The sequence below is a fragment of the Symphalangus syndactylus genome, chromosome 13 (assembly GCF_028878055.3).
Source record: "Symphalangus syndactylus isolate Jambi chromosome 13, NHGRI_mSymSyn1-v2.1_pri, whole genome shotgun sequence".
NCBI lineage: Eukaryota > Metazoa > Chordata > Mammalia > Primates > Hylobatidae > Symphalangus > Symphalangus syndactylus.
The window spans coordinates 63,527,438-63,553,537 of NC_072435.2; the positions used below are offsets into that span (position 1 = coordinate 63,527,438).

The 26,100-nt window shown below is 38.2% G+C and overlaps 1 protein-coding gene across 1 annotated transcript; it reads right to left on the minus strand.

The window, feature by feature from the left end:
• Positions 1–2,114: 2,114 nt before the first annotated feature.
• Positions 2,115–7,309, minus strand: IFNG (interferon gamma). Its single transcript, XM_055236922.2, has 4 exons — positions 6,845–7,309; positions 5,538–5,606; positions 5,260–5,442; positions 2,115–2,834 (listed from the first exon to the last, which is right to left on the minus strand). Exons 1-4 carry the CDS (start codon positions 6,956–6,958, stop codon positions 2,700–2,702), a joined length of 501 nt encoding a protein of 166 aa, XP_055092897.1. The 5' UTR covers positions 6,959–7,309; the 3' UTR covers positions 2,115–2,699.
• Between the last annotated feature and the right edge of the window lie 18,791 nt (positions 7,310–26,100).

Sequence of the window (26,100 nt, forward strand, 5' to 3'; positions counted from 1 at the left end):
GCTGCTTACAAGATTAGGGAGATACCTGCCCCTCCTGGCATTGGGAGAGGAATCAGCCCCCAAGGTCTCTTAGTCTAAAGCATGGTCCATCCCTCCTACAAGCTCCATCACACTTTTGAAACTAGATGTGTCCATAAGAGAAGAAACACACAACATAGAGAATAATTGACAACCACTGCATAGGCCAGTCTCAACTCAAGTTCTCTTAAAGGATCTTCTCCCTGTCTCATTCTCTGCCATCATCACAGCACCTAATACAGTTTATATCTCTTCATGTCTCATAATCTGGGCCAAACTGAGACCAACCTCAGAGAGAGGGAATGTTTTATCCAGCCCTAGACTAAAATTTATCTCCTGGGGCATCATTACACATGGTATGATTAATCACTGCTCAAGATGATTGATGGCGGGAATTTCCAATCCCTTCCCCAGAAGTATGGTCTGGAACTATGGTCCAGGCAAGACAGTTTCACAGTAGCCCTCCATCTGTTTATACATCAAAGTCTGCATCAATGAATCTTAATTCGAACAAGAGTGGAGACACCAGTAGCAGATCATATTAGCTGTAGCTGTGCCAAAATTAACCCAATTTACTTCCAATCTTGCTTCTTCAAAGATTCAAAAGTTTTAGAATCAGGTCTCACCCACTGTCACTTAGTTACCCAATAACCAAAATAATGACCCCTGATTATTGTCAATGACTCAAATGATCCTTTGTGTGATCTATTTCACATAATCCTACTGTTGCTGTTGGAGAGTTATGTGAAATTGTTGAGAAGGAAGCCCCAGATGCCTAACCCTCTCTATCCTTGACATTCACAATCTTGCCACCACTATATGTTCCACAGCTGGTAGAACTAATCTCACTATATCCATTATCTTGTTTATGTCGGTGATCATAAGAAGTCTCAGACTCACAATACATCCCTATGCACATTCCCTTTTATGACCGCCTCTCTTACTTTGTCTTACTGGGTCTTCTGGAATTTACAGCCCAGAACTAACCAAATCCATCATATGCTCAACTTCCTCCTTCTCAAAAGATAAACTGGCCCTCCCCTAAGGACATTACTTCCCCTGAATTCCTCTCAAGTGTGGCTGATTTTCTCTTCCGTCTTCTGGGCCCAGCACACTGGTCTGCTGGTTCTTCTACCACTCCAGGAAAATCTCCTCTTCAGAGCCTTTGCAAGGATATACCTTTTGCCTGGAATTCAAATAGCTACCTCTCTTACTTCTTACAAGCGCTTCCTCAGATGGCATCTCCTCAATCAGGCCACATATAATTACCCTTTTAAACCTCTAGCCCTCCCACCCCACCACACATAGGATTCCTAATTTCCCTGTCCTGCTCTCCTTTAACTATTTTTCCATGACACCAATCACCTTAGAGAATGCCATGCAACAGACTTACATATTATGTATTTTGTTCATTGTTTATCTGTCCCTTGCTTAATTTCAAATTCCCCAGGGGCAAGGATCCTTGGCTGTTTTGCTTGAGTAAGGTATCTCAAGGATCTACAACAGCACCACGCACATAGTAGGTACTCCAATAAATATTTCTTGAGTGAAAGAATCAATTCGTACCACAATATTATGAGGAACACACAATTATTTTTCTTTTACAGACAATAAAGCTGAAACTTAGACAATATACATAATGTATTAAAGGTCACACTACTTGTAATGAAATAACTTGGATTCCAATCCAAGCCTTCTCCCTAAAGCTTACACCCACTACTCCACACCCACTGGTGTTTGTCAGCATTGGTTGAGGGAGAGGAAGATTCTGAAATGAAGGAGGGAATAGGAAGGTGGAGAAGGGGCTAGAAATAAATCTCTGTGTGCCAAGCTAAGCAGTTTAAACTACATTCCATAGCAGAAGCTCTGAATTGAATAGTGACATAATTAAATCTGCATCTTAGAAAGATAATTCAAAGATTTGCCAACTGGAAAAGCGAAAGCCAACAAAATGCTAGTGGAAAGAAACACCACATTTAATGGAACAAAATGCAACTCTAAAATTTCGACAGCTAAAATTCCCCTCACTACTAATTCATTAATAGGCAGTTCTTTCACTCCAGTTCTCACTTAGAAAAAGTCCAACACAGCATAAGTAGTTGTGAACTTACACTTTATTCATATATATTAGATATTGATAATCTTAACAAATGAGTTACTTTCCATTTGGGTACAGTCACAGTTGTCAACAATATTTGGAAGCACCAGGCATGAAATCTCCTGAGATGCTATGTTTTCATCAGGCTCACCTGACACATTCAAGTTCTGTCTGACATGCCATTAAAGCAGTGGCTCAGATTGCAGGCATATTTTCAAACAGGCAGTAACTGGATAGTATCACTTCACTTATAAGTGTTCATTGTATCATCAAGTGAAATAAACACAAAACCCACAGGATGTTGCTCAGGTTGGCTGCCTAGTTGGCCCCTGAGATAAAGCCTTGTAATCACATAGCCTTGCCTTATTAGTCAGAAAACAAAGGATTAAGTGAGACAGTCACAGGATATAGGAATTATAAATAATACATATATTAATAGATATTCATTTTCATTACGCAAAAGTTGCTATTATAAATACTTATTTGATTGATGAGTCTAAAAATATATTCCCCATATAAATAATGTTAAATATTAATAAATAGATTTAGATTTAAAATTCAAATATTGCAGGCAGGACAACCATTATTGGGATGCTCTTCGACCTCGAAACAGCATCTGACTCCTTTTTCGCTTCCCTGTTTTAGCTGCTGGCGACAGTTCAGCCATCACTTGGATGAGTTCATGTATAGCTTTGCGTTGGACATTCAAGTCAGTTACCTATTGGGAAAGGAAAGAGCAAAATTAATTTCAGGCATATAAGCCATCAGGATATTCTGTTAATGGCATGATGGTCAGTGAAAATAAAAGTATTCCTTTAAAAAAATGGACCGTATTACCTTAACATAAAATATTTACTTCTTCAGCAGTTGAATCTAAAAATTACAATTACATTGCTGGTTGTGCTGTAATGTGGTGGAGTCCGTCACATATCTTTAAATCTACTTCTATAGAATTCTTGAAATTATATAGTGAAAAGACTCCTGGTGTGGAGTCAACATAAAAAGGTGGGTTTGAATCTCATGCATGCAATAATTCTGACCTTGAGCCAGCTACTTAACCTCTCTGAACTTCTATTTTCTCATCTAAAGGAGGATGAGACTGTTTCTATGACCTGTCTGTCATCAATCTACCAATTATATCACTTTATACTTTAGTCTCTCCTGTATGCATCAAATGAGTAACTATAGGTCAATGATTCTCACTGTTTTGCATAGCAGATTAACCCGGAAACCTGTTAAAGACCTCAGAGATCCAGGTGCATGAAGTGGAAGGACTGTGCCCTGTGCATTCACTAAGCTCCCCAGGTGATTCTGACATCCACCTAAGTTTGAGAACCACTGATCTAGGTTAGGTACCCTAGAAAACAACAAATCCAAAACGAGTGAAAACTAATTTTTAATTTCTCCCAGATTAGGTCTGTCTCCCAATTTCCATGATAGGTTTTAAAATAAACACCCCCAATCATATTTATATATGGCTTACTGATATATAAAGTTTAAAATTAGGAATTGCAACAACTTTTCCAGTACCCTGCCTTCTAGGCAAGCAAATTGAACTACTTGCATTTCCTCACTCTAACGAATAGGGCCATTTAGGTGATGCTTCATAAAATGTGGACCATTTACTTTCCTCTTGGCTCTGCCATTACATTTTTTCTAATCTTGGGAACACTATGGCTACCTCGCCACATTTCTGAGGATGGCTGGGGGATTACAGCTAAAGACTAATTGTCAAAGGGCATAACATGCCTAAAATAGCTTAGCAACTGAGCCAAAGAGAGTAATAATTAATAGAGCTCACTCAAGATTGCCCATCAAGAAACAGGAGGTTTGTAGCTTCCAGAAGGAAGAAACCAACAGATTTTTTTTCACTTTTTTAAGGCCCAGTTGCTGCAAAGTAAAAAAAGTTTTCTACAAGCTGTGTGTTTGCAAGTGACAGATTTTACTTTCCAGTGTTCAAATCATCACCAAGTAACTAAGAGACTTATCCAGGACTGAACAGTAAGCCAGGGGCACCACTGGGTTAGAAACAAGTGCTGAGTGTCTGGTTTATAACCAAAGGAGACCTGTTGCCATGTCTCTCCTTTCTGTTTCTGGGGGCTTACATGAGAGGAGTGAGAGGCAGGCCCAGCAATAGTGAAAGCTGAGCACAAATCCTAAGAACACAAATGCTAGCTTGAAGACCCTGGTCCCTCTCATTTGAGCCCATTTATATCAAAGTCAACCCCAAAGGAATCTAGAGGCCTTTGTCTTCTAGATAAAATTTTGAAAAACGTGATTTGTCTTTATGCCTCAATGTTATCTTTCTGTTTATAGAAGCCATAACTTAAAGATACAAGTTCATGAGGTAAGACTTAGGAGTCTAAGGAGTTCTCCAGCTGAGATATTCTGAAAGTCGATAGAGAGTTGATAGAACAATCTTTTCATAAGGTATAAATTCTATCTATTTTTCCCTAAAAACAAACAAACAGCAACCATTCTTGCTTCTAATTGGGCAGTACAATCTGATAGGTTGGCTAGAGACTTGCATTGGGGTGTCCCCAGTACCTGTTCAAAGACTGTAGCTTTCTTCTATCTCATTCTCATTTTCTATTCTTTGCATTGTAGAGTTTTGGAGCAAAGAAGGTCATCAAACTCATGCAGTGAACCTAACAGTTTCCTTTTAAGATGAGGAAACTGAGCCCCAGCCAACCATGTGATTCATCACAGTTCCTTGGTGGCTGAGTTGGGAGGAGAACACACATCTTCTCAGCTCCTCCCACTGCTCTTTCCATTAAGACAGACAGCTTCTCATTCAAATGAAGAGAATTTCCATCATACGAGCAAGGGACAACGAGAGAATTGCTTCTCAGTACTCCCCGCTACTTCCTCACCTACTTCCTCTTCACTGGATTTGTCAATTCACCTGTCTTTACGCAATAGTTACAATACCAGCATTTTTCTACATTACATACTTCAGCGATTCTCATACTGGCTTTGCAAAGTCACCCAAACACGAACGGAATTAGTAAGGAAGAGTTTCAGCCATGGGTTGAGTTCATAGCTTTAGCAACTGTTAAATAGCTAATGTCTACTTTCTGGAGAATAAATGCTTTGCAAGACCCTCGGCAATGAAACCAAAGTAAGAATTTAAATAGCCTCACCGAATAATTAGTCAGCTTTTCGAAGTCATCCCGTTTCTTTTTGTTGCTATTGAAAAACTTGACATTCATGTCTTCCTTGATGGTCTCCACACTCTTTTGGATGCTCTGGTCATCTTTAAAGTTTTTAAAAAGTTTGAAGTAAAAGGAGACAATTTGGCTCTGCATTATTTTTCTGTCACTCTCCTTGGAAGGAAAGAACACAAACAGAGGATGATATGAATTTATCCATCAGAAAGCAAGCGATAGGAAAATTAGCCAAATGGGAATATTCAGCTTACCTCTTTCCAATTCTTCAAAATGCCTAAGAAAAGAGTTCCATTATTCGCTACATCTGAATCACCTGCATTCTGAAAAAAAAAGAAAAAATTGATTTACAATTAGCCCATAAATTGCCTTAAAAATATATTTCAAGATTCATTGAACTCAGATGTGACAATATTCACTTATTTCCTTTTCAACTCTTCTGCTTAGTTCTAACAATAAGTATTCACTAAAGGCTTATGTGAGATATAGCCAAAAACTATTATGCTCTTTTAGCTTTTTTATTTCCCAATATAACCATTAAATTGCAATGTCACAAATAAGCTCAACAAAGCTGATGATACTCCAAAGGTCCCAAAAACTATAGTAAGCTAAAGAAAGTATTTTCAAGCTAGGCTAAAAAATACAAAAACAAAAACAAAAAACAGCAAAGCCACCCCACTATAAAATACTGCCCCCCAATGGTACAGGTTTCTATTACATCTACTATGCCTTCCTGTAGGGTATTATTATGCGAGCTTTAAAAGATAGTTCCAAACGTGTGCGTGTGTGTGTGTGTGTGTGTGTGTGATTTGATTTTGTGTTTAAGAATAAAATCAACTGTGAATGTCTGAATATTATGACAGCTATAATTATAATAGCTGCTTTAAACAAATAATGAAATATTTAAAATGTAAAAACTTTTCATTAACCATCAATAAAATTTTAAAAGAAATTCAAAAAATTTCACTTAAAATTTTTAAACATTCCTTAGCCAGAATCATAATTCCTACAAAATCCCAGTGAGCAACGAAGTTCAGGAATAATTCACAAGTAATATAGATAGAGAAGCAGAATGTTGAAATCACTTTTTGAAGAAAATCACCTATGAGTTATTTTTTTAAGCCAAAGCTTTAAGGACCTTTTTTTACTTTAATTTGTAAATGTTTCCTATTACCTTTTTAATGCTAATCTTGACCTTAGAGTCTGAGAAGTCAAAAACTAATAGCCAATCATTTTTTTCAATATGCATACTCCTTGACTATCACAGCTGAATGAGTTCTCACCACAAAATTATTAACATCATTATGCCTCATACCCATATTATGCCCATCTTTTGGAAAATTAATAAATCCCTTTTAAGTCTCTAAACAAATTGAGCAGAAGGTTAAAACAATATCTAGATTATTTAGTCAAGAAACTCATCTAGTCAATAATTAACAAAATAACACCAAATCTCAAAATGACTGCCTACAAGAGATGACAGCCTACCAGAGACGCTATGGCAAGTCAATATTCAGTCATTTTCAACCACAAACAAGTACTATTAAAAAGTCATACTTACAAAATATTTCTTAAGGTTTTCTGCTTCTTTTACATATGGGTCCTGGCAGTAACAGCCAAGAGAACCCAAAACGATGCAGAGCTGAAAAGCCAAGATATAACTTGTATATTTCATCGTTTCGGAGAGAGTTAAGCCAAAGAAATTGAAATCAGTAGTTCTTGTATCAAGTTGATCGTGTCCAAAGGACTTAACTGATCTTTCTCTTCTAACAGCTGATCTTCAGATGATCAGAACAATGTGCTGCACCTCCTTTGGCTGCTGGTATTTATACCTAATTGAAGTCTCCTCAGGATTACGTATTTTCACAAGTTTTTTAAGATGAGATGGTGACAGATAGGCAGGGATGCTAGTTTGTATTAATAACTAAGGTTTTGTGGCATTTGGGTGTTGTAGTTAGAGTTTCCTTTAGACTACTTGGGTCCTTTGACGATGAGACAGCCCCATTATGCCCACCTGTGCCATTCTGGTGGGATTCTTTGAAGGCACTTTTACTTCACACCATTCAAGGACTGGAAATTTTTTTGCACCTCCCCCCTTCGCCCTGGTAAAATGTTGACTCTTCATTCACAAAGCACATTGATCATTTGCTTGTGGTTGGGAACAAGTGAAAAAGGAAATTCTAGGGCCTCTCAAACCTTTACAAAGGGGGAGCCTTTTAAAATTTTTCTTGCAAATGACCAGAAAGCAAGGAAAGAATGTGGTTAAAAGACCAATTTGGTGAGGAAGTCCTTCATCAGAGTTGGTTAGTAAAATATCTACCACAAGTTTCAAATAGCTCTAGATCAGCACTGCCCAGTAGAAATATAATACAAGCCACACAGGTAAATTTGAATGATCTGGTAGCCTCATTAATAAAAGTTTTTAAAAAGGTAAATATAATTTTAGAATATATTGTATTTAAACCAGTATATCCCAAATATTACTTCAGTATGCATCAATATACTACGTTATTAAAAGGTATTTGACATTCTTTTTGTCATATTAAATCCTTGAAATACAGTGTACAGAATATTCCCAGGGGGACTTCCGGGCGCAGTGGCTCACACCTGTAATCCCAGCACTCTGGGAGGTCAAGGCGGGTGGATCACAAGGTCAGGAGTTCGAGACCAGCCTTGCCAATATGGTGAAACCCCATCTCTACTAAAAATACAAAAAAATTAGCCAGGCCTGGTGGTGCATGCCGGTAATCTCAGCTACTAGGGATGCTGAGGCAGGAGAATTGCTTGAACCCAGAAGGTGGAGGTTGCAGTGAGCCGAGATCGCGCGACTATGCTCCAGCCTAGGTGATAGAGTGAGACTCTGTCTCAAAAAGAAAAAAAAGAAAAAAAGAAAAAAATACAGTGTATATTTTAAGCCTACGGTGCATCTCAATTTGGTCTAGTCATATTTCAGATGCTTAATGGCACATATTGCTAGGTGCTACTATATTGAACAGCATAGCTCTAAATAATTTATTGTTCCAAATAATCGGTACTAACAGAGAATCTTTTTAACTTTTTATTTCTTTGTCTTTCAGACACAAAAAAAAATAGGATTCTTTCTCCTCCTTTGTAATTTATTTATGAAGTACAACACTTTGGGATGGCACAAAAAGCCCTCCGCTCTTTGGTTCAAACCCACTTTGCATTTCTACCTGCACTGTGTACATAACAGTATTGCGGTTATGGGGCAAACTTGATTCCTGACTCCCCTGCTATCTAGCTATATGATTGTGAGTTAGCTTCTTAAATCTTCTATGACTCAGTCTCCTTATCTGTAAAATTGGCTTGATAATAGTATCTTCTTCCATGCTTCAGTTGAAAATTAAATCAAGTAATCCTCATAAAGTGCTAGGAATTTTTCCTGGCATATAGTAATCACTAATAAAAGTTTATTATTATTCTGGCACACTGGATGACTAGTCATTTCTTTTTACTTATTTATTTATTTTTTTGACACGGAGTCTTGCTCTGTCACCCAAGCTGGAGTGCAGTGGTGCAATCTCAGCTCACTGCAAGCTCTGCTTCCCGGGTTCACACCATTCTCCTGCCTCAGCCTCCGGAGTAGCTGGGACTACAGGCACTCGCCACGTCCAGCTAGTTTTTTTATTTTATTATTTTTTTTTTTTTGTATTTTTAGTAGAGACGGGGTTTCACTGTGTTAATCAGGATGATCTCGATCTCCTGACCTCGTGATCTGCCCGCCTTGGCCTCCCAGAGTGCTGGGATTACAGGCACGAGCCACAGCACCCGGCCTAGTCATTTCTTTAAAAAAAAAAACCCTGGACCTTTGCTCATGCTGTTTCTTTGGTCTTGAGTTCTTTTTCCTCTTATTTGTGCCCCTGAGAGTAGTAGCCATCCATCCAAGCCCAGCTTCAAAATTATCATCTCCCTGAGTTCTTCCAAAATTATCCTCCTTAAAATTGATCTTACATTCTCTATACAAGTCTTGGTTTATACTTTTCTAAGAGTTCTGATTCCTCAATCTTGATTGAAGATAGCTATTCGTGTGTCTTCTCCCATGTTAGATTGAGTTTCTGAAAATCAGAAATTGTTTCATTGCTTTTATGATGGCTTTCTCTTCCCTAAAATATTTTAGCATGGAGATTTGCTCATAAACAGCACTGAACAAATGTAAATTCGAATGCTTACCTAAGGCTCTCTTTTGAGTTATTTGCCCTCAAGTTCTAATTCCGATGTTATCAGGCCTAACCTGTAAGAAAATAGTTTTTAATTAAATAATATTAATGATCAATGTTAGAAACATGATGCTATGTCTCTTTAGCCAACACTTGCTGACTGCGACAATTTCGTGTATTCTTTTATGTGGCAAAAAAAAGCCAGAAAGCTCTTTGAGGGGCGATCTTCCCAAAGAATAAATAAGATCAAAACATTTATGTGGAACCAAACCTCATGTTAAGCAAGTGAAGAATGTAAAAATTACATCGATGCATACAAAGCTCTACTGTTGCTCTGCTCAAGAAAAATTACGTCCAGAGAACATGCTTGCAGGTGGCACAGGGATTTGGGTCCAAGCCTGAGACACATTGCAGGTTCTCAATACCTTCTAACGGCCAACCTCTGAGTCACTGGAAGGAATGTTCCCAACTTTCTGGAAATAAGTAAAATTAGTTCTGCCTCGTCCTTGATTGCTCCACTGGAATGTAGTACTAGGACTGAGGAGTTAAGAATAGTGGAATCCGTAACAGGGAATGATATGCTGCCTAGCCACTTGTAAATTGAGAATGCCTATTCAAAATAACAGATTATATTAAGAATATGTTTACAGTGTGGCAACTGTTTACAAAGAGTAATCACATGGCTAAAATCCAAGCTCTAATAACTCTTGATGGCATGGCCAAGCACAGAATTATGGAATTATAGATTATCTATGGTCAGCCCCTTACCTTTTAGATTTGTAAATCCAGACCCAGAAAAACAAGTGATGTGCTTAAATTCATTCAACTGGCTGATGCAGAACTGAGTCTAAATCCAAGATCTTCCCAAAGAGGATGGAACCCTTAGTCAATCCATCCCCCAATCTATCAATATCCATTGAGATTATTGCATGTGCCTCTATGTTAGATATGTGAATTCAAATCTACACCCTATCAGGCTTTAGTTTCTGGGATTTTTTCTTCTGTAGAATTTGTGAGATAGTAATCACACTTTAATTCCTTAAAACATAGTAAGACTGCAAATATAATTTGAAATTGTTTCTGAAATATATTTTTGAAATTTTTGCCTAGACATCCCAGCCAACCCGACTTCATGGACATGCAACCTGTGCAGTCTGACAGGACCCTGAACTTAGAACAGCCCACACTTGGTTTAATGCTCTGTTGTCACTTCCTTGAAATTTCTAATAACTCTTCAAACAAAGGACCCACATTTTCGTTTTGCACTTGTTTCCACAAATTATGTAGCTGGTCCTGCATTCCAGGCTGGCAGTGAAACATCTGCTATTAGATTTTCATCTTTCAACATATGATTCTTTGGTTCAGAACATTATCGCTACAATAAGTATATACATTTGTGATCTTTTCCTGTCTTGTCAACTTTGCAAACAAAGAAATTTCTCTCTCTTTTCTGCCTGTAAAACACCTTTTGTTGCACATGCAAACTAGAGGTTTCACACTTTGTTGGTTTGGCCAGTTCTGAGACTGCAGAATAAGTCACCATCAAGATATACTTTAAAAGTTTTGCAAAGCCATCAGGAGCCAAGGTGTGACCATATTACTAAAACAGGGGGGCTGAAAACTTTCTTTTTTCTTTTCAACTAGACTTTTTTTCTGAAAACTGGCTATGGTTATATATGACACGTCAGCAACATTTCAATCATATCTCATGCTATCCTCAGTCTTAACTGAGTAGGTAGTCAGTAAGCCAAAACTTACACCTTGGTTTCCCTTTTCCTCTGTCATCAGCAGTCACATCCTAGCACTCACAACCAAATTATCTCATCCAGACTTCGGCGTAGATTTCTTCCACTCAATATGAGTCAATATTGGATCCATGCCCCCACGCTATTTTGACTTCCGGAACTCCTGACATCATGCAAGCCAAACCTACGGAAGAAGCATGACATACAGAATAGAAGTCCACAGGGAGTCAGATTTTCCCCACAATTTGACTCATAAAATCCCGTAAGTTAGAGGAAGATTTTCTGAATCCCCCCTTTTCTTTTGCGCCTTCTGGCCAATTTTGAGGAGTGGTTCAAAGAATATAGAAGGTATGCTACTTACACAGTACAATCATCAGATTATAATATTCTTAATTTTATACCAGATGGGATTGTGTATTGATAATCCAGAGATTCATGGTCCTGCTTTGAAGGTTGTATTTCTGTTCCACAAGGAATTTTAATGCACCAAATGCCAAATACTTTGATTGATATGGGGTTACCAAAGAAGGATGGAAAGTTGTATTGTAAAAACGTTGGTTTATATCCCAATTTCAGTTAATTAATATGTCCTTATTGAATTGAATGCCTACTAGATGTCCATAGCTTTAGGGGTTACAAAGAAGTTAGCAGTGAGACAATCTAGTAGGTGCATATGTCACCACATTGGAAGCTAGGATTGATTCTCCTGTTCTTGTTGCTGAACAGGTAGAATAGATATCCATATTCCCCACCTTTTCTCCATGTACATCCTCTCCAGGTGGTTCATATGGTTAAGAGGACTTATTATTGGTCAGAGGGAAATACACACATTGACATATGTATTGTGTTTCCTCCTCCTATACCCAAGGCAGACGTCACTAATCAGTCATGGCATCCCTTTCTATTAAATCCAGATATCACTGCTGAGTCCTTCTCAACACTGAATCTAGATAGATACTTATTTATATTTCATTGCTTATTTTTATTTATTTATTTATTTTATATTTCATTGCTTATTATATTTCATTGACTTATTTATATTTCATTGCTTATTTTCCCTATTAGGGCAAAGGTTTACTTGTTGTTATGCCTCTTAGTTAGAGCCTCCAAATGGGTTCATTCAACTTATAAAGAAGTAAAAGGCATAATCTCTTCCTCCAAGAAAATTAGTATTGGGGGAAAAGGTAACAATCCATGAAGTAATATAAGGGAAAGAACTTTGGCCTAAGAGAAAGGAGTCCCAAATTCTGGTCCTGTGTCTGCAGGTGATGTGAGATTTTGAACAAAGCCTTTACCCATGCCTTATATTTAACCACATCATCTTTAAAATGAAGACTTAGATCTAAATGAACTCTAAGTTTCCTTCTATTCTTAATATCCTATGTTTCTATGATTGTGATTTATGAGGACTATAAGACATTACTAAGGACTAAGGTTACAGGAAGTAAAGACTCCAACAGACTTAGAAATTCAGAGAAATCAGCCAAGTGCAGTGGCTCACGCCTGTAATCCCAGCACTTTGGGAGGCCGAGGCAGATGGATCACCTGAGGTCAGAAGTTCGAGACCAGCCTGGCCAACATGGTGAAACCTCATCTCTACTAAAAATACAAACCCCATCTCTACTAAAAATACAAATCTCATCTCTACTAAAAATACAAAAATTAGCTGGACATAATAGCACACATCTGTAATCCCAGCTATTAAGGAGCCTGAGGCAGGAGAATCACTTGAACCCAGGAGGTGGAGGTTGCAGTGAGCCGAGATTGCACCACTGCACTCCAGCCTGGGTGACAGAGCAAGACTCTGCCTAAAACAAACAAAAAAAAAAAAAAGAAAAAAGGAAAGAAAGAAATTAAGAAAAAATCATTGTCTGAATGGTGGAAAAGTTGGGAAATTTTACCCATCACTTGAGTTTTTAATTTAATTTGAATTTGAGCTTTGAATTGGAATTGAATTTTTAAACATATATAGACTTTGTAGGAATAATACTTCACATCTTGTACTTAAACCTTCAGGTCATGTGCTTTTTTACCCCAGTGATCTCAAGAAATGAGTTGTCCTCAGGGTAGCCCCTGAAATGGCACTGGCATGAGGCTTTGAAAACTTGTACATTTTTCCAGTGGAACTTACTCCTGTATCTCTCATGATAAAAGTCCTATACAGCAGACTGGTAGGTTCACATTCTCTCCTATGCCACCTAGCAGAGGAATTCTGAGTCCATCATGAGCCAATAAATAAGTTTCTTTTCTCACCAGTGTTTAACATGTCATTATTACCATGTCACCAATCCCTGAACCAATTTAAGAAGTATCAGAATTAAATTCCCATCCATTGATTTTTCAAATGGAAATATTTTTTATTGGTTGTAAAATTATGTGGGATCTTTCAAATAAAAAAAATCAGACACTACAGAAGAGCATAAGAAAAGAAAAAAATCACCTATGATTTCACTTCCCATAGGTAAATATAGTTAGCATTTGGAGACAAAGTATTTCATTCTTTTTTTCTACCTACATAACACAGTGCCTGGCATAAAATTTTTTCCCAATAAACTTCTGTGGATTAACGAAATAGGAGCCAAAGTGATTTAGTGATTAAGTTCAAAGGCTCTGGAGTCAGGCTGTGTGTGTTCAATCGTGACTTTGCTCTTTACTGTCTTGTCGATTTTTAATGCATTACTTAACTTCTCTGGGTATCACTTTCCTTGTCTATAAAAAGGTGATATAAAAATAAGTGTCTCAAAAGATTTCATGAGTATAAATTATGTCAACATGTGTAATAGTGCAATGCCTTGCAATACGGTAAGAGCTCATTAAATGCATAGTCATTATTACTAGTGGCTTCCAATATTCAGATTCAGTCTCCTCCTAGCACATGGAATAAGATACTTCATGGCCTCTTTCAATTAAATGGTATCTTGTGACTTTTTTCTGGCCTATCTACTCTAAGTAATGACACACATTACTTTGGATTAGAGTAGATTGGCCAAAAATGTCATGAGATACCACTCTGGGCCAAGGCGAAAGAAAGCTCCTGAGAATCCTTCCAGCTCTCTCTTCCCTTGCTGCAGTAATGATAAGGGTCACATGTTTTGAGGACACGAAACATGGCAGATAGAATACATGCTACCTCTACATTCTTTCAGAATCCGTAAGACAAAAATACCAACATAAAAGGCTATAAAGCCTCAACAACAAAAAAAGCCAAAAGCAAATGAGAAATGCCAATGAAGTTATGGAAGATGGAAAGAAGATGAACAAGTGGTGAATAACTTCAACTTTAGATTTCTCCACTGCGGCAAGTACCAAGTAGAGGAAAGTTAGTTCACACTGCAGATCAGTAGAAAACTCAGGAATTGTGTTATTAATCACTTCTGAAGAAGGAAGTTCAGGGTGGGATTGAAAATAAGACAATTGGTTGAAAAATGTATATAAGATGCAGTTAGATCCCTTGTATCCCACTTAGCCACACCACTGCCCGCATATACCTGTTTGAAGACTTGAAGTTTACCTTCCAGCAAGGTTCTGGATATCTTCTGGATATTTAGCATAGCTGAGAAGGAAGTAAGTACCTTAATAAGGTTTGGATTTAATTGAAAGTCATCATACCGAGCAGTGAGAACACGAGGCTTCCAGAATGCTTACTAGCAGGCTTATATTCCTAGTCTCTAGGAAATTGCCAAGCCGAAAAGAAAAGATGTACTAATGTGGGGTTTCTGCCAGTGAAACCCACCAGTTTCAAGTATCACCCTACTAGGAGGCTTGTAAGTCAAGAAGTCCAATCAATATATTTAATGTACCCAATCCAACAATTTGGACTTTGTTATAAAACATAAACAACCTTAATGAGCAGAAAAATACTTGAAAAAATACTTTAGGATAAAATATAAAGTCTAAAAAACAAACAGAAAAAAATAAATAAAAGAAATGAAGTTAATGCAGAGAAAAATAACAAAGAGAAAAAAATTAAAAAAGTAATAGAAGATTCATGGAACAATAACATTTAGAGAAGAAGAAGCTCTTAGAACTTAAAAGCTGGTGGTAGGGCTAGGTGCAGTGGCTTACGCCTGTAATCCCAACACTTTGGGAGGCCAAGGTGGGTGGATCACTCGAGGTCACGAGTTTGAGACAAGCCTGGCCAACATAGTGAAACCCCATCCCTACTAAAAATACAAAAATTAGCCAAGCGTGGTGGCACACATCTGTAGTCTCAGCTATTTAGGAAGCTGAGGCAGGAGGATTACTGGAGCCCTAGAGGCAGAGGTTGCAGTGACCCAAGATCACACCACTGCACTCTAGCCTGGGTGACAGAGTGAGACTCAGTCTCAAAAAAAAATGGTGGCAGAAGTTTAAAAAGCAATAGAAGGGTTGAAATATAAAGTTGAAGAAATCTCTAAGAAAGAACAAAATGACCAAGAACTGGAAAAATATAAAGAAATGCAGGAAAACTAAAGAATCTACTTAGAAATCCAACACTTAAGTAACAGGCACTCCAGAAAGAGAAAATAAGTAATTGAAGGAAGAAAATTCTCAAGAAGATTATTTTTATAATTTTTCCATAGCTGAAGAATGTGAGTTTCCAAAATGAAAAACCCAACGAATGCCCAGCCCAATTAGTTTAAAAAAATAAAATAAAAAGACAGGCCTTAGAGTGCATTTTTAAATTTCAGAGAATCTTGTATGTGGAGAAGATCCTCAAAGTTCAAGAGAGAAAACATAGGTTGTAAACATTATAAATACAAAGGATGCAGAAACAGAATGTCATCAGACTTCTCAATAGCTATTCTGGAAGCTGGAGGTTGATGGAGCAATGTTTTTAAATATTGGAATAAAATAGTGTCCAAACTAGAATTTCATGCTATGCCAAACAATTAATAGTTAGGATGAGACAATTTTTTTTATTCATGGGAGATTTCATGACTTTATGTCTCATGTGCCCTTTCTCATGAAGCATCTTGAGAAAGTCAAGAAAGTGTTTAACCTGAATAAAAAAGTTAAATTAAGGAAGAAGACCTGGGATCCAGGAAACAAAGGATTTAACACAGGAAAAAACTAGAAGATTTTCTAGAAGGTGGTGAGGGAAGTCCCAAAAGGATCATTGTGCAGCAGGCCTACAGAGCAACCAGCACTGGTTGGAACTAAATGACTGGGAAGCCCAGGACAAATGTCTCCAAGAAAAGAAAAAGAATTAATATGAACATTACAAAGAAATTTCACCCCTGACAGAGACTGGGGTAGGGGAAGGTAAATTAATGATGGGTATGTGGAAAACTAAGAAAACCAACCAAACAATGCCAATTATTAACTTCAGGAAAAGCAAATATTGTGCATGAAAAAAATGTAATATTGTACCACAAATATCATGAACAAGATTTACCTAATCACAGTCATGTCCATTTTACCACCTAAAATGTAATACAGCTATAATGGGAAGATAGAGGATAAAGGGGCTAAGTGTGTATGTGTATAGGGTAGAGTAAGTCATAGTCATATTACCTGAAATGGGAAAATTGAATGTAAGAAATATGTAGTTTTATCGGGTAAGTAGAAGTTGACCTAAGAAGTGAAGCTAGAGGAATTGAAAGTGATAGCCTCAGAGACGTATGTTTCAGAGATGGAACTGTATGAATCAGAGTTACTGGCTTTTTGTTATAAGCCTTGTTGTATTTGCAACATCTGGGAGTCCCCAAAGTCACCTTCATTTCTGACACCAGCTGAAAGTTTGGAACCAGCCCCAGGTTCAATAATTCACTAGAAGGACTCATAGAACTTAGAAAAACCATTATACTCATGATTATGGTTTATTACAGCAAAAGAATACAGATTAAAATCAGCAGAGGAAAGAGGTCCATAGGTCAGGGCTCAGGAGCACTCCATGCCTAGAGCTTCCAGTCATTCTCTACCAGTAGAGAAGTGGACAGTGCTAACTTTTCCCAGCCATGATGTGTGACAATATACACAGAGTACTGCAGACTAGGGGAGTTTACCTGAGTCTTGCTGTCCAGAGACTTTATTGAGCTTGGTCACATAGACAAGATTGACACCTGTATGACTGACTTTGGTCTCTAGCCCTACCAGAGGTCAATTTGATACTTTGTGGCCCAAGGCTCCCACCATAGATCACATTGTTAGCATAGACTATGTCGCAGGGCTTAAGGCCTCTAGGAAACCAAAGACACTCTTATCAGGCAGGACATTCCAAGGGCATAGAGGTTACATGCCCATTGTTGGAGACAAAGACCAAACCTCTGTTTGGATGAAGTTAATCCTGTACTGCATAATATTCCTTTATTTTTTCCCTTTTAAACTGTTTGTTCTGCTATAACTTTTTTATGATTACTTCATGCTCAATTGGCAAATAAGAAAATGATGTTGATAAAATGTGGAATTATTTTTGGTTTATACTAGATTTTTCCCAGCATGTTAATGATTTTTTTTTTAATATCCATGGTTTATTAATTAGTTAGGGTAAAGTCCAAATTAGCTGACTGAATGAGGAATGTGGCTTTGGGTAAATTACATGTTTTTTTTTTTTTTTTTTTTTTTTTTGAGACGGAGTCTCGCTCTGTCACCCAGGCTGGAGTGCAGTGGCGCAATCTCGGCTCACTGCAAGCTCCGCCTGCTGGGTTCACGCCATTCTCCTGCCTCAGCCTCTCCGAGTAGCTGGGACTACAGGTGCCCGCCACCATGCCCGGCTAATTTTTTGTATTTTTAGTAGAGACGGGGTTTCACCATGGTCTTGATCTCCTGACCTCATGATCCACCCACCTCGGCCTCCCAAAGTGCTGGGATTACAAGCGTGAGCCACCGCACCCGGCCTGGGTAAATTACATTTTTAAACTAACCCAAGGATATTTTGATAATTTTTTTCTCCTTCAATTGTTTCCTCAAACAATCTTTTACTTACCCCTGAAATGGATCTCCTTACTTTCTTTTTTTTTTTTTTATTATACTTTAGGTTTTAGGGTACATGTGCACAATGTGCAGGTTTGTTACATATGTATCCATGTGCCATGTTGGTTTGCTGCACCCATTAACTCGTCATTTAGCATTAGGTATATCTCCTAATGCTGTCCCTCCTCCCTCCCTCCACCCCACAACAGTGCCCGGAGTGTGATGTTCCCCTTCTTGTGTCCATGTGTTCTCATTGTTCAATTCCCACCTGTGAGTGAGAACATGCGGTGTTTGGTTTTTTGTCCTTGCGATAGTTTACTGAGAATGATCGTTTCCAGTTTCATCCATGTCCCTACAATGAACTCAAACAAATTTACGAGAAAAAAACAAACAATCCCATCAAAAAGTGGGCGAAGGACATGAACAGACACTTCTCAAAAGAAGACATTTATGCAGCCAAAAAACACATGAAAAAATGCTCATCATCACTGGCCATCAGAGAAATGCAAATCAAAACCACAATGAGATACCATCTCACACCAGTTAGACTGGTCATCATTAAAAAGTCAGGAAACAACAGGTGCTGGAGAGGATGTGGAGAAATAGTAACACTTTTACACTGTTGGTGGGGCTGTAAACTAGTTCCACCATTGTGGAAGTCAGTGTGGCGACTCCTCAGGGATCTAGAACTAGAAATACCATTTGACCCAGCCATCCCATTACTGGGTATATACCCAAAGGACTATAAATCATGCTGCTATAAAGACACATGCACACGTATGTTTATTGCGGCACTATTCACAATAGCAAAGACTTGGAACCAACCCAAATGTCCAACAACAATAGACTGGATTAAGAAAATGTGGCACATATACACCATGGAATACTATGCAGCCATAAAAAATGATGAGTTCATGTCCTTTGTAGGGACATGGATGAAACTGGAAACCATCATTCTCAGTAAACTATTGCAAGGACAAAAAACCAAACACCAGCATGTTAATGTTTTAAGACAACCAAGGCTTGGCATAGTGGCTCACACCTGTAATCTCATCACTTTGGAAGGCCAAAGCGGGTGCATCACCTGAGGTCAGGAATTTGAGACCAGCCTGACCAACATGATGAAACCGCGTCTCCACAAAAAATACAAAATTAGCCAGGCCTGGTGGTGCATGCCTGTAATCCCAGCCACTTGGGAGGCTGAGGCAGGAGAATCACTGGAACCCAAGAGGCGGAGGTTACAGTGAGCTAAGGTCGCATCATTGTACTCCAGCCTGGGCAACAAGAGCAACACTCCATCTCAAAAAAAAAAAAAAAAAGACAACCAAACATATGTCTTCTCACATTTAGGAAAAAGCCTTAGCGATATTTGAAGGCCTTTTTAAAAAGTCAAAAGTTATAGAAGTGTTTTACTTTAATACCAGTAGAAATTGGTTTAGTGGATTCAAGAATTGCTAAATTTCCACTATCTGGGAAGCAGCAAGTGCAGATGAAGGAACTTTTCCTCCTTTATAAAATCAATGGATTAATGAAAATGGCTGTACCTCAGATGGAATTTTTAATTGGAATCAAAATGTTCTCTACCAGAAACACATGTCCTCGGGCCCTACATCTCAAAAGAGGAAGCAGCAGTCCAAATTACCAGGCTGTAAAGGTTGGATTCACTATGATAATTGGTGGAAATTTCCAAGAGATTTTTAAATGCCTGGTTTTGGTTAGGACTTTTGTTGCTTTTGTTCATGCTCTGATTATAAAGTTTGAGAAGTATTGAATGGAATGTCCCAACTCTAGTTGCCTCCATAGGCCTTGTTATTTTTAGTCTTAGGTTTTGCAGAACCTATATGCTATAATTTCCCAAATTAGGAAAGGCCATCATTAGTCAAGCAATATCTAAACTGAAGACCCTAACCTTAGTGTAAAGACTGCAAAAGTCAAAAAAAATTTAATAAATCTGGATTTGACTCCAGTAAAACAGAGCTTAGGACTAAGTGTTTGTGCAGCTAAAGATTTCTGTCAGTAAAAGTAATGGTGCCTCATAGTAACTAACAGCTGCCACAGTGCTTTATATGCACCATCTCATTTAATTATGACAACCATCTAAAGAAGATAAATTTATTTTTGTTTTATAGAGGAGAAAAATGAGGCTCAGAAAATAAGCAACGTATCCAAAGTCACTGGCCTAGCAAGTGATAAAGCTGGGTGTGGCTAAGTTCACTGTTTATGCTCTTAACCACTCGGCTGCAACCAACCTAGCTACTGCTCTCTAATTTGCTCCTGAAAGCTTAACGTGCCTAATATTATATCATTAAAATTCTTTGTGCACATATATGAAAAAACAACTCTGACTAATTTTAGCTGAAAGGTAACGTTTAATGAAGGCATATGGAGGAGCTCATGGATGGAAGACATAGTTGAGAAACTGTGTTCAATACAGACAATCTACCAGGCAATCCCAGAAGGTCTCTGCCCCAGAAACTACTCAGCCCTTCTGCAGAGCACCATGCAGGAACAAACTGGTAAATTCCAATGCTTTTATTCTTATCTTTGTACCACTCTGCTCCAGAATCAAACCCTAGAAAGTGAGTCTAATGAACATGGATGAGTTGACCACCTGCTGGCATTAATCCTACAGTGCTGAGTAAATAAAAACTGGTAGAAGGACCCTCTAGGTATCCTTTGGATTTCATGATGGGATATAGGCAACCCCATGTCCCAGATTTACCAATCCAACCTGACCAAACATATTGAAGGTAATGAGATTCAAAAAAAAAAAAAGAACAAAACAAGACAAAAAAACTAGATTGTCATTAAAATGAGGGCAGATGTTTTGTTGGCAAAACAGAGAAAAAAATAACCTCAACAGGGACTTTCAGAAGCACTCTTGAAATGACAAAACCCTCAGTGGAATTTATAGCATAACTTTCTTTTTAATATTCCATTTCTGGGTCAATCCTTGATCCTGTTAACATTCTAATAAGCAGCAACAAAGAGAGGCATCACTGCAGAGACTGTGCAGATACTAAATCAGCTTATGTACATTCTGCCTAAGAACACTTTGGGGACAGAGACTGGCTTGCTGTTCATCAAATTTATTTCTGAGTTCTAGCCCATGGAATGTGAGTGGAAGTGATGTGTGCCATCCTCCATGGCCCATCTTCCATGTTTCTTCTCTGTTGACCAACTTGATACGAACATGCACGGTGACCTCACAGTCCAAGTATTGAAGATGGTGAAGATGGTGGAGCCACAGGATAAAAGGATCCTGGTCCTGCTTAGAGAAGAGATATCTCCTGTTCTATCTATTTTTGACTTTACATGAGCAAAAACTAAACTTCTATTAGGTTTAAGCCATTTTACATTTTAATATAGCTACTGAAACCTCGCATCTTGACTACAGCTTTTATGTAAATAAGAAATATGGCCTGGAATCCCAGCTGTTTGGGAAGCTGAGGAAGGAGGATCACTTGAGGCCAGAAGTTAAAGGCTGCAGTGTACTATGGTCAGACCACTACACTCCAGCTTGGATGACAGAGACCTTGTCTTTAAAAGAAAAAGAAAAATGTATATTTCATATTTTAAAATAAATTTTTGGCTGGGCACAGCGGCTCATGCCTGTAATCCCAGCGCTTCGGAAGGCCGAGGCAGGAAGATCTTTTGAGGCCAGGAGTTCAAGACCAACCTAGGCAACATATTGAGACCTTATATCAAAAAAAATATTTTTTTTAATTAGCTGGTCATGGTGTGTTGTGCCTGTAGTCCCAACTACTCAAGAAACCAAGATGGGAAGATCGCTTGAGCCCAAGAATTCAAGGCTGCACTGAGCTATGATCACGTCATTGCGCTCCAGCCTGGGCAACGGCCTGAGCAACTCTGTCTCTAAAATATATACATGTATTACATATAAAGTAAATTCTTGGCTGGGCGCAGTGCCTCACGCCTGTAATCCCAGCACTTTGGGAGGCCAAGGCAGGCGAATCACGAGGTCAGGAGTCCGAGACCAGCCTGGCCAACATAGTGAAACCCCGTCTCTACTAAAAGTACAAAAAATTAGCTGGACATGGTGGCAGGCACCTGTAATCCCAACTACTCAGGAGGCTGAGGCAAGAGAATCACTTGAACCCAGGAGGCAGAGGTTGCAGTGAGCCGAGATCACGGCACTGCACTCCAGCCCAGGTGACAGTGCAAGACTCCGTCTCAAAAAAAAAAAGTAAATTCTGAAATTTACTGTAATGGCTTTAGAGCAAACACTGTCACTGCCTACTCAGACTTATATTGCCCTAAAACCTATTCCTTTCATGTTTATAATACTTCCTTGTTGGGATTGCCTTCTTAAGACTTTTTAAATTTGAAAAGCCTATAAAGCCACTGTTTATTTGCTATTTATCAAACTTTAATTTGGGTTTTTTGTTTTGTTTTGTTTTTTGCATTCTGATGTTATTTTTTCTTTTTTGTTTTAATTTATTTGCTTGCTTGATTATTTTAGCTATAATTTTAGCTATCATTTCCCTAATTCCACAAAGAATTTGTGGTAACTGGCATTTAAAGGTTTTTTTCCTAATCTTTTAACTTAGAAAGGCAATGGGTATCATAAAGCTAAGTAAGAAAGCTAAAGTTCTTATCTATTTTCTTCTTCGAAGAGGGTAGCTTCTTTTAGATTGCAGCACAGAATTTTTTTTTTTTTTTTTTTTTTTTACTTCAGGCAACTCTAAACGTGTCAGTTTCTTTAATTAAGATTTGGCATCTCCAACCATCTCACCTGGACAAGAAAAAGCAATGGGGAACATATTCCCTATTTAATAAATGGTGCTGGGAGAATAGGCTAGCCATATGCAGAAAATTGAAACTGGACCCCTTCCTTATACCTTATACAAAAATTAACCTATTGAGTTAATTAATCTATTGAATAAAAGACTTAAACGTGAAACCCAAAACTATAAAAACCCTACAAGAAAATCCAGGCAATGCCATTCAGAAGATAGGCATGGACAAAGATTTTATGACAAAAACACCAAAAGCAATTGCAATATAAGCAAATATTGACAAATGGGATCTAATTAAAATAAAGAGCTTCTGCACAGCAAAAAAAAACTATCATCAGAGTGAACAAACATCCTTTAGAATGAGAGAAAATTTTTGCAATCTAGCCATCTGATGAAGGTCTGATATCCAGAGTCTACAAAGGAGTTAAACAAATTTACATTAAAAAAAACTCAACCCCATTAAAAAGTGGGCAAAGGATATGAACAGACACTTCTCAAAAGAAGACATGCATGCAGCCAACAAACATGAAAAAAAGCTCAACATTACTGATCATTAGAGAAATGTAAATCAAAATAACAATGAGATACCATCTCATACCGGTCAGAATGGTGATTATTAAAAAGTCAAGAAAAAAGGATGCTGGCGAGGTTGCAGAGAAAAAGGAATGCTTTTAGATAGTTAGTGGGAATGTAAATTAGTTCAACCATTGTGGAAGACAGTGTAGCAATTCCTCAAAGATCTAGAAACAGAAATACCATTTGAACCAGCAATCCCATTATTGGGTGTATACCCAAAGGAACATAAATTGTTCTGTTATAAAAACACATGCACACATATGTTCATTGTAGCACTATTCAAAATAGCAAAGACATGGAATCAACCCACATGCCCATCAATGATAGACTGGATAAAGAAAATGTGGTACAAATATACACCATGGAATACTATGCAGCCATAAAAAGGAATGAGATCACGTCCTTTGCAGGAACATGGATGGAACTGTAAGCTGTTATCCTCAGCAAACTAACACAGGAACAGAAAACCAAACACCACATGTTCTCACTCACAAGTGGAAGATGAACGATGAGATCACATGGACACATGGGGGGAACAATACGCACTGAGGCCTGTTGGGGAAGTGGGGTGAGGAAGAGCATCAGGAAGAATAGCTAATGGATGCTGGGCTTAATATCTAGGTGATGGGTTGATCTGTGCAGCAAATCACCATAGCACACATTTACCTATGTAACAAATCTGTACATCCTGTGCATGTACCCCAGAACTTAAAATAAAAATTGATGGAATAAAAAAGATTAGGCATCCCAAAACTTAATGATATATAACTTGTCCTATTTGAAAATTAGAAACATCATTTGCTAATTAGAATCATAGATCATGACTTATATGCTGGTCATATTTATGGTTGCATTAGGAATCCTATCAACCACAAAAAAAGTATGCCCTGCACTCTGTCTTTTTTTCCTAAAAAGAGAAAATAAAGCCAATCACAAGAGGGAAAATCTAAATGACATATCACAAAGTGTTCAAGCTATGCTTCCACTAGGAAAGTGAAAGAACCCAAGAATGGGAAATATTTCTTGTCACCCCAGGTGAATTTGAAGAAGTATTTTTCTGGTTGGCTTTTTCAGCAAGACTAACAATATTCTGTTCTATTGGCCTGTGGTCAGGGGTTTCCCCCAAGGTGCCTTCCATCTCTCAGCAAAGAGCAGCAACTTGGTGGGTTATGTTTTCTTCTTAGTCACCTGATAGGATTTCCCAGGACAGAGGTGTCAAGCCAATTCTGACCTAACTTCCCATGTCCTTCCTGTGGGTCACCCTGAGAAAAAAGGAAACCACTCTTCTCCCCCACCTGGTGCTGATGTCATTCCTCTCTTCAGCCCAGCGTCCCAATGCACTCAGGGACACTTCTGCCTCTGCAAAAGGCAAAGGCTTCAAGTGATGGCCTTGCATGGTAGCGTTCTCTATCACAGAGTCAGGAAGCTCTTAGACTTCCTTTTATTTGAAGAACTGCAAGGAAACCACCTGCAAAGCTCCCAGGGCCTCAAGAGTTTGTTTTGCACCTTCGCTCTTCTGAGGTAATCACACCTGCTGCCACAGCTTCAATAGCTGAAGCCAAGGAGTAAAAATCGCACCAACATCTATAAATCCACATGAAGCTGAGTGCTCTGAATAACCTTACCAGATGTTTTTCTCATAGAAGAAAAAACGTCCAAGTTATCCTCATGTGCTTGTCTTCCTCACTAGGTTTTAAGGTCCTAGAGAGTATACACTGCCTCTTAGTCTTCTTCGTCTATCTCAAAGTGCCTGGCTGAGTGCTTTGCATGAAGTATCCAATAATTATTGACCATCAGGTCTGGGGGGTGGAACCAGCAGGGCCACTTAGCCAGGGCTGCAAGCCCAAAGAGATCTCTATTCTTTAGCTGCAAGTTAGTGCCCAGGCCACATAGGGAATAGGATGATACCTCATTACACATGCTGATGTTAGCTTTAAACTATGCCTGCCCTCTGTTTTCCTAAGAGCTGTGTTGCTGCCAATCTCAAAAGCTGCTGTTCATTGTCATTCACTGTTGCACATTAATGACAAATCATTTTCATGAACTGACATCCATTTAAAGGGATTTTTAAAAAATGTGTTTATCTCATAACTGCTCCTGTTTATATGAGGATCCTCTCTGAGATTATAATGACCTCAAATGTTATTCGTTTTCTGCACTATTCATATAAACAATGTAACTGTGCATAATACTTTCATGATATCATGTCATCACTAATAAATCACCTTTTTAAAACATCTCTATGATAGTATCATGGTTAACAAACAGCACAGACAAAGGAGCAAGACTGAGTTTGAATCCAGGCTCATCTTTTACCAGCTGTGTAAACTGTGTGAATCTAGGCAAGCTCCTTAAAGTCTCTGGACTCTACTTCACAGGTTTTTTGTGGGATTCAAATGAGTTATGTGTGCAGCTCTTGGAATAATACTTGGCATATAGCAAGCACAATGTGTGCTCATCATTTTTATTTCCATTTCATGGGTTTTTTCCCTTGTAACCTGATTTAGAAGTTGTATTTGCACATTTCTTCATGTTTAACATATTTGTTCAGGTTAAATTGAAATATTTTACATATAGAAACTGAGGTTGGGTTAGCTCAGAAACAGAGCTTGAGACAAGGATTTTTTCTTTTTTTTTTTTTTTTTTTTTTTTGGTGGTGATTCT

What these genes read in the sequence shown, in the direction of transcription:
- IFNG (XM_055236922.2), bottom strand. Translation starts at nt 6,958, where the DNA reads ATGAAATATACAAGTTATATCTTGGCTTTTCAGCTCTGCATCGTTTTG. An exon ending in TTTTGAAGAATTGGAAAGAG is followed by an intron (nt 5,443 to 5,537) that starts GTAAGCTGAATA and finishes TTTCCTTCCAAG; the next exon opens with GAGAGTGACAGAAAAATAAT. An exon ending in AAAAGCTGACTAATTATTCG is followed by an intron (nt 2,835 to 5,259) that starts GTGAGGCTATTT and finishes CTTTCCCAATAG; the next exon opens with GTAACTGACTTGAATGTCCA.